The 16,066-nt window shown below is 38.7% G+C and overlaps 1 protein-coding gene across 2 annotated transcripts in view; it reads left to right on the top strand.

Moving 5' to 3' along the window:
- The window catches only part of DNAH5 (dynein axonemal heavy chain 5), a 210,181-nt gene that overhangs the window by 52,922 nt on the left and 141,193 nt on the right, over positions 1-16,066 (top strand). The window contains exons 18-23 of one of the 2 annotated variants that reach the window (XM_037063015.1): positions 5,202-5,367; positions 6,117-6,299; positions 8,564-8,754; positions 8,842-8,929; positions 12,072-12,205; positions 15,847-16,048. In XM_037063015.1, coding sequence (XP_036918910.1) covers positions 5,202-5,367; positions 6,117-6,299; positions 8,564-8,754; positions 8,842-8,929; positions 12,072-12,205; positions 15,847-16,048 — 964 coding nt within the window. Of the gene's footprint in view, positions 1-5,201; positions 5,368-6,062; positions 6,300-8,563; positions 8,755-8,841; positions 8,930-12,071; positions 12,206-15,846; positions 16,049-16,066 lie in introns of both variants that reach the window. The other variant, XM_037063014.1, reaches the window with a different exon arrangement.

Here is a 16,066-nt window from a genome sequence, read left to right as displayed (position 1 = left end):
ATATTAATATATTAAATGAGGCCTTCATTGTGATTAATCATGGATCCGAATACTCTGAACTAACAAGCAAAGCCTACATGCATTCAGATAGTCTTTAAAGGCTTTTTGTGTAAGCAGGCCTTCTTTTCGTTAGCAGTATAGAACCAAAACTACTGTTCAGGTTTTGCATATAAAATTGAATCCACATCTATATGATTCCACTGTTAACATCCACCCTTGATCGTCAAGGAACATGTTTTAAGGACACGTGGACAAAGCCAAAGTGGGTAGGATCGAGGGTGGGAGGTGGGGGTGGATGGGTGAGGAGCTGTAGAGGGGAGAAAATGGAGACAACTAGAGTTGAAAAACAATTCAATAAAACAGTAAAAAAAAAAGTCCACCCTTGAATTTCCACAGAATACTCCATGAATCTTGTGATAAACTTAACATTGTTTACTTGAATTTTATTGGTTTCTTATTTGTTTGTACAAAATGTACACATTTGTTTTTGATTTTTTAGGATTTTAAGAACTCTGAACCTATGAATTTTATACTTAGTTCAACATTTTCCCACTTTAGGGGAAGATCATAATAAAAAGAATTAGATTAGCAGATAAGGCCTTCCGAAAGACTCCTGGAAAAGAGCCCACTCAGTGTTCTTTAACCCGGTCGGTATTCCTCAGATGCATTTGCAGACAGGACACTTCCTCCCTGGCACACAGGTTAAGATCCTGGCAGTGGTGCTCCGTGAAGTGCCCCCTTAGGAATGCCACTTTCATGTCCTTTACAGTGTTCCTGATGGGCATTCTGATGATCAGAACATCATTAAAATCAATGACGATTTTAACATGGTGTATCAGGAGCCTCCAAAATTATCCCCCCTGGAAGGGCTCATGGGACCCAGAGTCTAGTTGCACTCAAGGCTAAGGCCTGTGACCATGCCGCAGAAAGGATGCATGATCATGCCATCAGGGAAGAGACAGGCATTCGTAGGAATGAATGTTCAGGCTTCCTTATGTTTCCTCCTTCTCATGAGAGCTACACAGAGCTCACTCTCCCCCCAGCAACAAAAATGCAGCAACATGTATGCAATGTGTCTGCCCAGGGAAGCCCATTAGAGTCCATTCAGTTCCAAGGTTGTTATTGGGTTTGGTCACATAGGCACCTCTGCCTAACATGGACCCAAACTGCAGAATCTCAGAAGGAAGGCAGATGTTCAGCACAAACCACACTGTTTGTACCAGCAGCCTAGGGACAGTGAGCCACCCCTATCACCAGGGCACTGTGTTTGGTGTGTTGCCCATTTATGTGCCTGTTAAGAAGATTGTGATCCCTACTATCCATAGAGATTTCAAACTTTTTTCTCTCACTTAACATTTCTTCACAAAATATTTTTCATATTCCTATATGGCTCTCATAGCTACCATTTTAATGATGCTTTCAGAATATTCTGTTGAGTTGATGGACTTGAATGTACTTGCTAGTTCCTTGTTACTGGACATTTATATGACTTCCAAAAGTTTTGATATTTTGGCAAGAGCTGTGATGAATGTATTTAAATGCATCACACCCTTTTCCCCTTCAAAATGATTTCTACCTCTAAAGTAAGATTACCACATCAAAAAATGGAGCTTCATTTAATGGCTCTTAATATTTGTAGCCAAATGGCTTTTCAAAAGAAGGGCATCGATTTACAATTCCATCAGCAATGTGATAGCATCAATTGCACTGTCTTCCAACAAACATTTTTATTATTATTATGACAAAATTTTTATTATAACAGATAAATTATAGAATAATATATTTATTATAAACATATAAATGCATTATAATGAATTATAAAAATTCATTATACATGTTATGATTGAAACGTTTTAGTTTAAGTAGCAAAATCACAGAACCTAATGTTAATTTGCATTTTTAATTACCAAAATAAAAAGCGACCAATATAATGAATGATTACCATTATAAGGAATTATTTCCCTTGAACATTTATTTTATTTCTTTAAAAAAAGATTTTATTTATTTATTTTTAAAGAGAGGGGAAGGAAGGGAGGGAGAAAGAGGAGAGAAACATCAATGCCTCTTGCGTGCCCCCTACTGGGGACATAGCCTGCAACTCAGGCATGTGACCTGACTGGGACTTGATCCAGCGACCATTTGGTTGGCAGGCTGGCACTCAATCCACTGAGCCTCTACAGCCACGGCTGAATTTGTTTATTTTTTATAAGTCATTTATTCTGTCAGTTATTTTGTGGAACTCCTCCTATGCAAACCACTGCTGTAGACACGGCAATGAACAAAGCAGATGAAACCCTTGCTTTCATGGAGCCTACTTTCGAGTGGAAAATACAGAAAAATGTACCAAATAGTCAACAAACAAACAGCATGTCAGGCTAGTTCAACGGGGAAAAATTAAGAGGGTGATGGGGAAAGGAATTACCTGACAAAGAGCTGTGATTTAATGTCAGTGGTCAGGGATGATCTATGATTATACAGGGAGTGAGCAAACCAGGGGAAGAACATTCCAGGAAGAGGGAACAGCAAGTGCAAAGGCCCTGAGGCCTTTTGCTATTGTAGCTGGAGGAAGATGTTTAGTTGAGGTTCACTGAGAGTGTTCATATGCTGAGGGAAGAAATCAAGTAGGGAGGAGAAAAGGGAATGGTTGGTAAGCATGGTTTCTGGGAAAGCAGAGACCCTGGTTTATAACTGAGGTTGTGAGATTATTTTAAGTAGAAGGAGTAACGTTGCATTAACTGAAAAAAATGAGAAAAAGGGGTTAGTGACAGAGGCCTGTTGACTTCTGGGTGAAGTCACAGTGTCAGGGAGTTGGGCGAGTCCCCATGTCATGACCTCCATTTGATTTGTGCTGTAGAAACCAAGGTCACTAGCTGGGGAAGCTATGACGGGGGAAGACAGTCTAAAGCTTTGAGGACACAGCAGTTATAGGGCCTGGTGGAGGAATGTGGTAGGAGTCACGTAGACTGATTCCTGGGAAGCACTGGCAGCCTGACTGGATTTGGGGACTGTGACTTACCAGTGCCAACCATCTGCATTTCCATGACCTGTGCAGGTAGAGAAGATGGATCATCTGCTTCACTGGGTTGGACTTCTCCTGGGTAGGACAGCAGAAGGCTGACAGAGTAATGGAGTAGAGGATATTGGCAAAGAAATGACTGAAGTGAAAAAAAAACCCCACAGGGCAATAGGACAGTGTGTGGAGTCAGAGGATTTAAGATGCAGATTTTAAAAAATATTAGTGATCTCTCAGAGGACAAGGAGCTATTTTATATGGAATGAGATGAGCAAGCTTGGCAAACAGAGACCCAGTAATTATATATGATTTGCTAACTAGGAATAATTACAAGCACTTCCTGAATGGGTACTTTGTGCCAGGCACTGTTCTTAGTATTTTACATATGTTCTTGAATACTCCCCAACCTAATGCAGGTTCTACTATTATCACCATTTTACAGATTGGAGAGTGGAGGCACAGAAGGATTTCCTTGAATCACATAGAGCTAGAATTTGAACCCAGGTAGTTGGTGCCAGAGTCTGTATTTGTCCTTAGGTGGTGTTAGCTGCCTTCCATCCTTTGTCTAGCCTCTTTCTCATCACTGTCTCTGTTTCTTTTTCATAATTATCTCTGGACAAGGGATAAAGATCAGTAATTGGGTGAGTTCTGAGTTGGGAGTGAAGTTTGTACTTTTTACAATGCTAAAAAACCATTTAATAGAGCCCTGGCTGGTGTAGTTCAGTGGATTGAGTGAGAGTTTGCGAACCACAAGATTGCGGTTCGATTCCCAGTCAGGGCACATGCCTGAGTTACAGGCCAGTTCCCGGTGGGGGATCCACGAGAGGCAAGCACACACTGATGTTTCTCTCATTGTCTCCTTCTCTTTCCCTCTGAAGATAAATGAATAAAATCTTTTAAAAATATGCAAAAAATGTTTAATAGTTTCAGGACACGTTAGAATGTTCCTATGTTAATAAATAAAAGTGCCATGTGTCCCGTAGTGGTGGAGTAGAGGTGAAGGTCATAAGAGATGAGGAGGTAGGTGATCTGTGAAGCTGATGTTTGGAGTGGATGGTCCACAAGCACATTGGAGAGTCTCCAGATAAATAGTGGCGGGACTTGAATGGGGCTGGGTTTGGTGACCAGCTGACAGTCTGTTGCTTCATGGGCTTATTTTCCAATGAGGTGGTAAATCCCTGACTATCTGCGTTATCACATCATCTCTGCCTGTCTAGCTGTTTGTCTATCATGTCTGTCTGTCTATCTATCATATGTCATCCTACAGAATTGATATTAGTTAAATAATAAACTAATCATACTAGTTTATACTTGTTATAAACGAATATAAAGAATGTAAACCACATTCCTGAGAAATGTGTAATCTAGTCGGAGGGGAGGGGGATATCTGAGGTTGATTAGGGTCAACTATTCCTTGTTGGCAAAGATGAGGAGGAAGGGAAGGCTGGGTAGAGCAGATCTACATAAAGTGAAGGAAACTTCATGGACAGAGAGAGGCCTCTGATGGCTTTTGGAGTTATTTCCTCCACTGCCGGAGAAGTAAGTGTAATTTTAGTTTGTCCCTGCTGCTCCAGTTGGTTCCCTTGACTTTTAAAAAAAGTTTTATTGAATGTATTGGGGTAATAATGGTTAATAAAATTATAGAGATTTCAAGTGTACAATTCTATAATACGTCATCTGTATATTGAATTGCATGTCCACCATCCAAAGTCAAGTCTCTTTCCATCACCATTTACCCCCCACTTTACCCTCCTTTCTCCCCCAACTCCCCTTTCCCCTGGGAGATGTATGGTAATCACCATACTGCTGTCTGTGCCTATGAGGTTATTTTTTTGCTTAACCCCTTCACCTTTTTCACTCAGCTTCCCAACCCTCCTCCCCTCTGACAGCTGGCAGTTTGTTCTTTGTGTCTATAAGTCTGTTTCTATTTTGTTTGTTTATTTTGTTCATTAGATTCCACATATAAGTGAAATCACATGGTACTTGTCTTTCTTGGACTGGCTGCTTTCCTTATCTTTACCATGTTCCCTTACAGGATGCCTGGTTGTGGTTAGTGTAAGGGGTGTGGCCAGGCATAGCCGGAGGCCCAAATCTCATTTGGAGGCTGAGCCTGTGGCATTACTACCCTTACTGATGTGATCTCAAGAGCTAGATATACAAATATGACACTGTGCTAATGTTTTTATAGGACCTTTGTGTAAATGGTGCGCAGATACTACACTTTAAAAGCTCACTAGTGGAGGAAGCAGTGAATGAGCTAATAAATATGTTGCTAGATGTGGAAGTTCCATCGAGAGAAGAAAATGAGAAGACATTCCATGTGAATGGTGCTGATTCCAAGTGTGAAAGTTCAGGTAAGAGATGGGATCGTGGAAAGATGCTGTTTTTCTAGGACATTACTGACAACTAACATTTAATTTTCTGGGTAGCAATTAATTTCACACTTCTGTAAACACCCTCTCAATTTTATAAGGATATTTATAAATCTAAATTATGATTCTGAGTATATAGTAATGCCTCTATGTCATTAATCACATTATTTTTGCTCTACAAACACGTGCTTTGCATTGGCCCTGTTAGCCCTCTGCACTTGAGTGTCTTTTCACCTTCTCAATAGATGAGGATGGATTATAGATTGGAATTTCTGTTGCGGTACATCCACACTAGAGTGAACGTACTGTGGGAGAGATGTGGACATGGGCAGTTGTTCCCCTGAGGTTTTCTGGATGTTGGTGGAAGAGAGAGCCCCAGGCCCCAGGCCCTGGAGGCCCAATCTTGCTTTTCAGCCTTAGCTACTGCGTCTCCTGTTTCCTTGCACTGAGGAGGAGAGGCCTCCATCAGTCCCCCTGGTGACCCGATTTCCACTTCTGATCCTTCGATGGCCTCACTTTCTAAGAAGTGTGACATTTAACTTTTACCAAATTTGCATGTAATTTATCTTAATTTTTTCTCTTTAATTGCAGTAGATGGTTCACTTTCTCCCTCTCCCCTTCCCCCCACCTCTCTCTCCCCCTCTCTTTTGCTCCCAATCTTTCTCATTCTTTAACAGCAAAAAGAGAAGTAAATTCTGACACCTTAACATCTTCCCTTAATGCTGGGTCAGGCCTCCTGCCGACGGTGACAATTTCGAGAAAGAAGAAAGAGGCTGAGATGTTAGAGGAAGAAGCCCGCGAGTTGCTGTCTCATTTCAATCACCAAAATATGGATGCTCTTCTGAAAGTTACAAGGAATACACTAGAGGCCATTCGCAGAAGAATTCATTCATCCAACACAATTAACTTCCGGGGTAATAATCCCACAGAGTTTGCCCACTGGGTGGCCAGACACAGTGGCTGGTTGAGCGTGTGTATGTACCTGTTAGAGTTAAATAGTTAAAAAGCCCACTTTATCGAGTGCCTTCTTGTAAGTTTATACATTGTGAACTTTGATTATCCCAACAGTTCTATGAAGTCGGTATCATCATTACTCTCATCATAAAACAGACAACATGGAGAATAGGGAAGTTAAGTAATTTGCTTAAGGCTGCTTAGCTTTTGATGATAACCTAATAGTCGGCATTACTTTTAATCTTTTTTTTATAATAAGGAATTAGTGAAAGTAAAAACCCATACTATGAAAGAACATATATGGAAAGATAATTTCGTTGTTAAATTATTAGGTGATTAGTCCGTCTTTTAAAGTGAGAGTGATCTTATTAGTGCCTTGCTATTCAAAGCAGAAAGATTTTTTACTAATTTTGTGTCACCTTCGCATCTTCCAGCTGGTTTCCTCGTTCTCTGTACAATCGTCTCTTCCTCAGCGCAATGCAGAGACAGGTGTTGTATTTCTCAGATGGGCCACAGAAATCCATCCAGTGTAGAGACATTCTCAAATGAAATTTAAAATTTAAAATAGTAAGAAAACAGTAATTAGCTAACATGGGAAAGCAATAGGATAATAAAGCCTTTTTATTTATTTTGAAAATTGACATTTAAGGGAAAGCATCTTTAATATTTAATTAACAGTGAATGACTAACAGGTGTATGCACTGAAAGAATGTTTTGATTGGTGCCATGGTTCATTATGTTTTGTTTAGCTCAGAATGGAGCACAGTTCTTTATTAGTACTTATCAAATGTTAGTTGATATGCTGCTTATGAAGTCACATTTCTTTCCCAGCTTTATACATTACAGGTATTACTAATTATATATGTATGGGTTCTGGCAGAAGTAATGCCTGCTTGAGTGTGGTTGGTAGGCTAATAATATGGGTGTAATAATTTATGGTTTCAATTTGAACATTTCACCTAAAATGTCATATGGTGTGCTTGAGTGTGGTATTGTCAATCTACAGAATTACATGCTTGTGATTTTGTAGTGAAAGATTTTGTAATAAAGAAAGGGTGTTATTTGTGCCACACTCTATATATAAAGTCATACACATATACAGTTTTCTATATTTCTATATCTTTAAAATCTTCTTGGATATATGTGGTTGGTTATACTTTATTTCTTCTCCACTTTTTTTCATTAAAGAAAACATTTTATTTTCCATTTAAATAACTTGGTCATAGTACATTATTTTATATAAATGGCAGTAATTTCTTAAAAAAATCTCTATTTGAAAGGCCTTGTGTCCAAGTCTGATGTGATAAGACAATCTGAATACAAGTAGAAAAACAGTGCAAAATGTTTAGCCTACAGCTTCTAAAGTTGGTTTCAGAAATCCCCTCTAATGTTGCTGGGTCAGCTACATTAAATATTAAATTTAACATTAAATAGACCTTCCTGGGCTTCTGTTAGTTGTAACATCTGACCCAGGACCAGGAGCCTAATCAAATGAAAAGGCTCGAAAGCCCTGGCAACTCCAACGGTCAGTCACCCAGACCTTAGGACCTCAGCAATCCGAGCTTCTTGCAAGTTGCTAATGTGGCATCTTGTCGGTGATGGCACCTGAAAACAAATACAGGGTTTTAGTTGCACTGACAACTAGAATCAATATGGTTTTAAAGCTCTGCCTTTAAAGATGAATTTCCTGGAAGTGGAAGGTGCCATCAGGAAGCCTAGTGCCGTAATAAGCCACAAGTTTGGATTGTATACCTGTGGTAGGAAAGGAATATGTTTTATTTGAAATTTCAAACTGGTTATTTGTTCTAACTTTGGCTTGATTTAATAGTTATTTTTGTTCTTAATTCTATGCTTATTTTTTTTTTTACATTTAACTTATTTGTTGGCATCCTGCTTTTGGGACAGTGTCATTTGCAATATTTCAGATAAGAGTGCACATAATTCAGCTGATCCCACACAGTGGGTACCCATGGAGTATGTGCCAATGAATATTAAAGATGCTTTCTGTAACAACAGAAAAGGGCTTGGGCCCTACTGAGCTACTTTGTTACATGGAGCTAAACTAGATCCTCCAATAGTTTCCATTCACTCATTCAGGAAATATTTGTCTGATTATATACCTGTTATATATTGTTCTGGGTGCTTTAATTTTTCTGGTTAATGATGAAATAAATCCTGTTTTAAGTTTAAAAGATTATGTTTTCTCTGCTTTGCATTAACTCAGATAGTAACAGTGCATCTCGGATGAGGCCGAACAGTCGGCCCATTTTCCGGGCAGATGTCACCCTGGTCATTCCCAACATCACCATGGCTCCTGCCCTGGAGGACATACAGCAAATGCTGAACAAAGCTGTGGAGTGCATCGTCAGCGTCACCAAGGGGGTTAGACAGTGGAGCGGTGAGCTCTTGTCCAAGGTGGGTGTGCAAGAAGAAATTACTTCATATGGAAGCTGCTTCTTTTACAGATGGGACTAACCAAAAAAATGTCCTTTTGTGTTGTAGAGAAAGATGCATGAAAAGAAAATGGTTGCTTTGCAGAATAATGAAGACAGTGATTCTGATGTTGAAATGGGAGAAAATGAACCTCAAGGTAAATGTTCTTTTCAACTAGTGACTTAAATTAGTATTTATTGGTTTAGGCATTCAATGTGAATGGTGCTGATTCCAAATGTGGAATCAGCTTAATCCCTTCACCTTTTTCACTCAGCTTCCCAGCCCTCCTCCCCCTCTGACAGCTGCCAGTTTGTTCTCTGTGTGTATAAGTCTGTTTCTACTTTGTTTGTTTATTTTGTTCATTAGATCCCACGTATAAGGGAAATTACACGGTACTTGTCTTTCTTGGACTGGCTGCTTCCCAGGTCTTTAACATGTTCCCTTACATAAGGATGCCTGGTTTAAGTGACTAGTAAACCAGGATTTGAAAAGCATGTTTCCCCCATGCAATTCTCAAGTCAAATTAGATTGGAATACTAATCTGTGAGCCAATTTTAAGTTTGTAAGATACAAAGATCCGTGTATTTTAATATCACCCATTATAAACAGCTTACCTCTAGTGGGTATCCCACAGTTTGGGGTGCATCATTGATTTTTGGTCCAGTGTGATGATAGGAACTGGGGGATAAGAAGGGTTTCATTTTTCAGTTTAAAGAGATATTGGCATCATTACAATAAATATTTCCTAATACCAAAGAGACATTTTTGACCCATTATGTGTCCTGTTTTGCTGACATGCTGTGATTTGTGTATGTGCTATACATCCCATAGTTTTCCTTTGTGTCCTGTAAAATTAGGGAACATAGGACATGCAAGTTGCTAATTGTATTAAATGTTGTCTTTAGTTCTGCAAGCTCGTTTTAAAGCAACCCTGCAAACAGCAGACCCCATGCAATTTTGAGTTACTGCTCATGTCTCCTGAGATGATGAACCAACTAACCACAAGGAAGGAACTGAAGCAAGTTCCTCTTTAAAACAATCTGTCACTGAGGAGGACAAGGCAGCTCAAAATATACCCCGAGCCGTGTGGCTGTTGGTTGGGTGTCAGCCCACAAAGCAAAATGTTGAGGGTTCGATTCCTGGTCAGGGCACCTGGCTGGGTTGTGGCCTGAGAGGCAAGTGATTGATTTCACACATCACATATCTGTGTTTCTCTCCCTCTCTTTCTGCCTCCCTCCCCTCTCTCTAAGAATAAATAAATAAAATCTTTTTAAAAAGATAGCTCAAGACAACTTCACCCATAACTTACCATATTATTTATTTATTTAAGCTAAAAAGCATGTTATTATTGTGTTAATTTCAATTTTTTATTATATAGAAACATTGCTTTACTTCCTAAAATAATTTAAAATTCAAAATTTTCTAAACTCAAAATTTGTTCAATTATGAATCGTATCTTAAATTAAGAAAAATGTTTAGTGAAAAATTATATATATATATATATATATTTATCATGGCAAAGACAGTTAAAATAAATAAATAAGCAACATCTTTTTAAAACCACAGTTTTGACTTACATAATAAAATTGACCCTGTAAAGCATATCATTCGGTGGTTTTTAGTACGTTCGCAACCATCACAGCTGTCTATTTTTAGAATGTTTTCATCACTCCCAACAGAAGCCCTGTATCCATTAGCAGTCACTCCCCATTGCCCTGTACCCCAGCTGTGGTACCATTCATCTACTTTCTGTCTCTGGGATGTGCCTGTTTTGGACATTTCCTATAAATGGAATCACACAATATGTGGTCTTTTGTGACTGGCTGTTTTCACGAAGCATGACTTAGTTTTCAAGATTGACCCATATTGCAGCCTGTGTCAGTTCTTTTTTTCTTTGTACGGACAAGTACTATTCCACTTTATGGATAGATCACATTTTATTCATCCATTCATCAGGTGATGGGTATTTGGGTCGTTTCCGTGTTTTAGCTGTTATGAATAATCCTGCCGTGAACATTCATGCACACATTTTCTTGTGTGGGCATTCGTTTCCATTTCTCTAAGGGTGTATGTGTCTGGGAATTGCTGGGTTCCATGCCCCCCGTTGGGCTTTCTCATGCATGGTTTCTATTGGCTGCTTTTGTTCCTCTAAGTGCTGCTTTCCTGTTTCTTGGCCTGTCTCACAATTGAAACTTCTGTGGGAAATTTGATTTTAAAGTAGGTGATTTGGAAACTCTGAGAATCTGATTCCCTTCTCCTCCTCAATCCCTGGTCTTTTGTTGCTGTTACTGTTTGTTTCTTCGTTGACTTTCCTGGACTGATTCTATAAAATGTGTCTTTCCTGTGGTATGTACTGTTGTAATCACTGCTTGATTAGTTTAGTGGTCAACTAATGATTGCACAGAGATTTCCTTTAATGCTTTGAGCCAGAAGCCCTCCACCCTTGCTTGGGGACACTGTGCATGTTGGAGCACTATGCACTGAGCACCCTGGCAGGTCAGTAAGTTTTGACACTAACTGCTTTAGTCTTTATTCACTGATTGTGCAAAGCCTGAAGTTCAGCCAGAGCTAAAAAATTGGGGCATTTTTAGGTTTCCCTGGGCGTGTGTCTAGCTCTGCACATATGTGTGTCCTTCTTGAGCTCCAGGAATATGTCAGGGCTCTACAGTACCCTCTGGGGACATGTCATTCCCCAGATGTCTAACTTTTTTGGTCAACCTCCTGTTTGCCCTGACTAGTAGCATTGCCACAGGCGGCTGTGAAGTTGAAGAGTTGTTGCTGATTATATTTGACAAACGCCTCAGAGACAGGTATTTTATTTTTCACTTATTGAGTTTTGAGTGGGTTCATATAAACTCTTTCAGCTGGGCTTTTCCAGGGAGTGCCCAGACAGGTCAAATAGTGACAACTTTATTGGGTTTCCTGAGGAGCTCTGCACCCAGAGTGGCTACTCTGGTGACTGTAGGGCTGGGGATTTAAGTCACAGTGTTTGCAAAGCTGACGTTTGTTGAGGCTACTGCATAGCCAGGGATGGGGCAGTGGGAATAGAACTCCACAAAAGTCACTGTTGTTACAAGATTTGGCCTTTTTCTTGACTGAACAAATGTTTCTTGGATTATTGCAAGTTTTGGTTAATCTCCAGAGTCCTGAAAAATTGATATTGACAATTTTTTCAATTTTTCCCTTTTATAAAGAATATTTTCGAAGGTCCTTACTTTACCGTCATAGAAATCCCTCATCTTTTTAAAGAATGTTCTCTATGCTGTTGATATAAACATTTTTCTCTTTTCTGCTTTTAGATACCTTGGAGATAGCATCCGTTAACTTACCCATTCCTGTGCAAACCAGGAACTACTATAAGAATGTTTCTGACAACAAAGAGATTGTAAAATTAGTCTCTGTGCTTAGCACAATCATCAATTCCACCAAAAAGGTATGTCACAAAGGTTTTTGGCCAGGGACCTTTGCTTCTCAACATGTACCTGGATGAAGCTGAACATCACAAGCTTATCCTACATGTAGCTAGGGTCTCACCTACTAGTTGCTTATGGTACCTTGTATGTGCTCAGAAAATGTTTCTTTAAAGACTCATTCTAGATTGCAAGGTGAAAAAGAACTATTATTACTGTGTTTTTATATTGTGTTCTCTTTAGTGCCTTTAGCTTATTTATTTAGTTCAAATCTAATTTCAAAGTTTTGATGTGTCCCAAAGCACAAGTCTGACAGGTGTTACAGTTTTCCTTCATAGAGTCAGTGATACAGTCAATTTTTCATATTGTGTAGTCAGGCAAATGTTGAAATATATCAGATGAAAATGTATGTATATTGCCATGGGGAAATCAGGTAATACTGAGAAATAGAGAAAACATTAGTGTTATCAGTGCAAAGTTGTACTGGATAGGGGTGAAAATTTGTGTCAGTTTTTATTTCCAACCTGTTCTTTTACCTTTCCCTTTTTTGGGGGCGGGGGGGGAAATCTGTTCTTATGATCAGAAAGACTCAAAACCCTGAAGTCAATTTCTCTTTTAAAAATATCTTTGTTCACATTGTCACTAAAATCTGTTGTCTCTTTAAAATAGTTTTTAGTATTGAGGAAATAGTTGCTACTCAATAAATACATCTTTGCTACTACTTAGTTATGATGGAAAGAGTTTTATTTGTTTTGAAAGCATCTTGAAAGGCTACCATTGCTGTAAACATGTGGGAACATATTAAGTTTAATTTTAGTGTGTTCCTGAGAGAACTGGGGGCTTTTGCTTTTGTGCATTTAAAATTTTTCTTTCTTAATATATGAAAGGTCCGGTACTTAATTTTGCCCTAGAGACAGTGTTCACATCATTCAATTTAACAAATCTTCATTTAGTGCTTAGTGTATCAAAGCTCTATACTAAATGGTAAAGCTAAGTAGAGTATTCTATGATGATAATGACGATGCAGATATATTTTCCCATGTCTCGTAATCTGGAAAATAGAATAAAATGCATCAATAATAAAGCCCATTCTTTCTCTCAACATAAGCAGCCTCTACTATGAAAATCTAAGGGTGAGACATAGCAATTGAAATTAACATACTGCTGGCAACAAGTATATTTATCTCTTTGTCACTTTGATTGCATATGCTTTTTTATTATGTGGAGGAAATGTACAGATATTAGTCTTCCTTAAAGTAATAGGAAGGGTTGGCACCTAGAATAATTTGAAGGATGTTTTCCAGTTTGATAGGACGGGAAAATTGTTTCTGGAGGATATATGAGTGCTTGGTTATAAGTGCGAGACACAGCCAGCTCACCACAGCCATAGACCCTTCTGAATGGATCACCCTCAAAGGCAGAACATCCCAGGATCCAACCCCTTTTTTCAAGCCACAGCTGATTGGATCAGAGTATAAACCTGATCTACATTCAGTACTTCTGTAGGCTGTTCATCAACTTATAACATTGCCAGACTTAAAAAGATGAGCTAGCTAGATGAAACAATCAAGATAACCTTGACAAAAATGAACAAATAAGTAAAAATAGCTCTACATATGTAGTTCATGTAATTTTTCCTTTAAGCCCTAGGTTATCTCTGCTCTGAAAAATTAAAATTTAATAAAGACTGACACTTCTAGATAAAAATAAATAAAAAGTCTAAAACAGGGTATATTTTAATATTATAAACTCTTGGATGTTGAAAAAGGACAGGATTCTGGAATTTCTATGTATATCCAGGGATCTTTGATAATCTGTAATTCATTCTCCAAGCCATTACACATTTGTGAATGCCTGTCTGCTGTCGCTGTGCCTTGGGAGAAGTTATGGTTGGGACAAGCAGTGACAGGCTTAGCTTTCTGCATTTTAATGGGTGAGAGGTCTCAACACCTATTATACCTGTATCTCTGAGGGACATTTTTGCTGCATTTTGGGGGTTGGAGTGAAGCTACTCTTTGGTTTGGTGTGATTTACTTAATTTCATTGGACTGTTTAGAATGCTGTTCATAGCACTCTATTTTTTCAAATAATTGCATTTTTAATTCTATCTCGGTTTTGAATTTTTTTCTTAAGCAGATGTGACTCTGAGATCATAATGTAAGCCAATAGAAAAAGTTGATTCCCGAGAATTAGAAACATTATAAATGAGGAGACAGTTTTTAAAATTCCTTGTAGATGATATGATTATGTACTAAGTAAGTCTAAGCAGATAATATGATGGCCCATAAAAAAATGGCCCAGTAAGAGTTAGGTTAGTCATCAGTTGAAAGATAATTATAGGCATTTCTGCTATAATGCAATTGATGTGTTCCTGAAAATTCTGTTTTGCAAATTTGCACATTTAATAAAATGGGGATTTTGAGAGAAGCAGATTGAAGCACACACACAAAACTTAAGAAATTTTATAACTAGAGTAGCAAGAAAAACAATAGCAACCATGGTAAAATGTTAACCCATTTATATAGTATCCTGAAAAGCATAGAACTTTACTATCAGAAAGAAAAAGAAACTTGGTAGAAGGTGTTGTAAGAAAGAGTTGAAGGCACTAAGTAATGGAAACAAGGATGAAATATCCAAAGATCAAGTTGGACTATGAGAAGAACATTCTCAAAACAAAGGGGTGACTAGGTTGGTCCAAAGGGAAGAAGAGGCAAAGGGCGTGTGGCACAGAAGACCATTCCCCTCCGTTGGCCCGCGGCACAACTCTGTGCTCGAGGAAATGGCCTTTGATATAGGGACCTGTGCATTGCATCGCCCTCTTTCCCTAGTTACCAATTGCGAGTGAGATGGTTCATCTTACAGAATCAAACTTTTTGGCAAACAGGACTATTTTTGTAAAATCGTTTTTTTAAAATTAGATGCCATCTATAGCCATTTATAAATATAGTGGGAAACAGCATCATTGAGAAATACGTAGGGACATATGTACCAAGAATTGTGTGAAGTCTCTATGGAGATTACTTTAAAACTTAACAAGGAATTAAGCAAACAGATTGGATGGGAAGATTTAATATCATACAGATGTCAGTCTTCATTCAATGAATTTACATTTTATGTGAGTCAGTGCAGCGGGGTGTGATGCTGGGCATGTTCTGTTTGCCCCTCTAGACATAATCTCCACTCTCTGACTTTAAGGAGCAGGTCAATAGGTTTCCATTGAGATTTTCAGTAGACTCTACCAGGCAGTGTCTTGGGAGAGGAAATGGGGTGGGGGAAAGAGAGTAACCTTAGGTTTTTTTTTTTCTTTAGAGTATTCTCTGTGGCGTGATTTTGAGCTGTGACTTTTGATCCAAGGTCCAGCTCCAATCAAGAGGGTCTTGTCCGTAAGAGTCTTTGCGGACCCTCTTTGTCCACTTTCAAGAAACTGTCCCCTCTTCTTTTGGTTAGAAGTGGCTGCCATTTCACGGTTACCAGTCCTGGGTTACTGTTCACATTACTGTACATGGTCCCAGTTTTGTGGCGTTTCCAACTAATCATGCAGCTCACTAACTAAGTATTTTAGTGAAATCATGGGAACCATCAGCAGTCGGCAAATATTCACTGTTAGCATGATGCCACTTTTGATTCTTCCTTCTCAACACAAATAATCTTATTTGTATCCTAGGAAGTTATTACATCCATGGATTGCTTCAAATGCTACAATCACATTTGGCAAAAGGAGAAAGAAGAAACTATTATGACATTTATTATGAAAAACCCCTTGCTTCCTGAATTTGAATCCCAGATTATCTATTTCCAAAACCTAGAGCAGAAAATTAATGCTGAGCCTGAATATATCTGTGTGGGTGCCATCGCTCTGTATACAGGTTGGCTTATTTTCTCAG

This window comes from Sturnira hondurensis, unplaced genomic scaffold, assembly GCF_014824575.4.
Source record: "Sturnira hondurensis isolate 20B ecotype Veracruz unplaced genomic scaffold, ASM1482457v3 Scaffold0014384, whole genome shotgun sequence".
In the NCBI taxonomy this organism is placed as follows: Eukaryota; Metazoa; Chordata; class Mammalia; order Chiroptera; family Phyllostomidae; genus Sturnira; species Sturnira hondurensis.
This window is presented reverse-complemented; position numbering and strand designations above follow the sequence as displayed.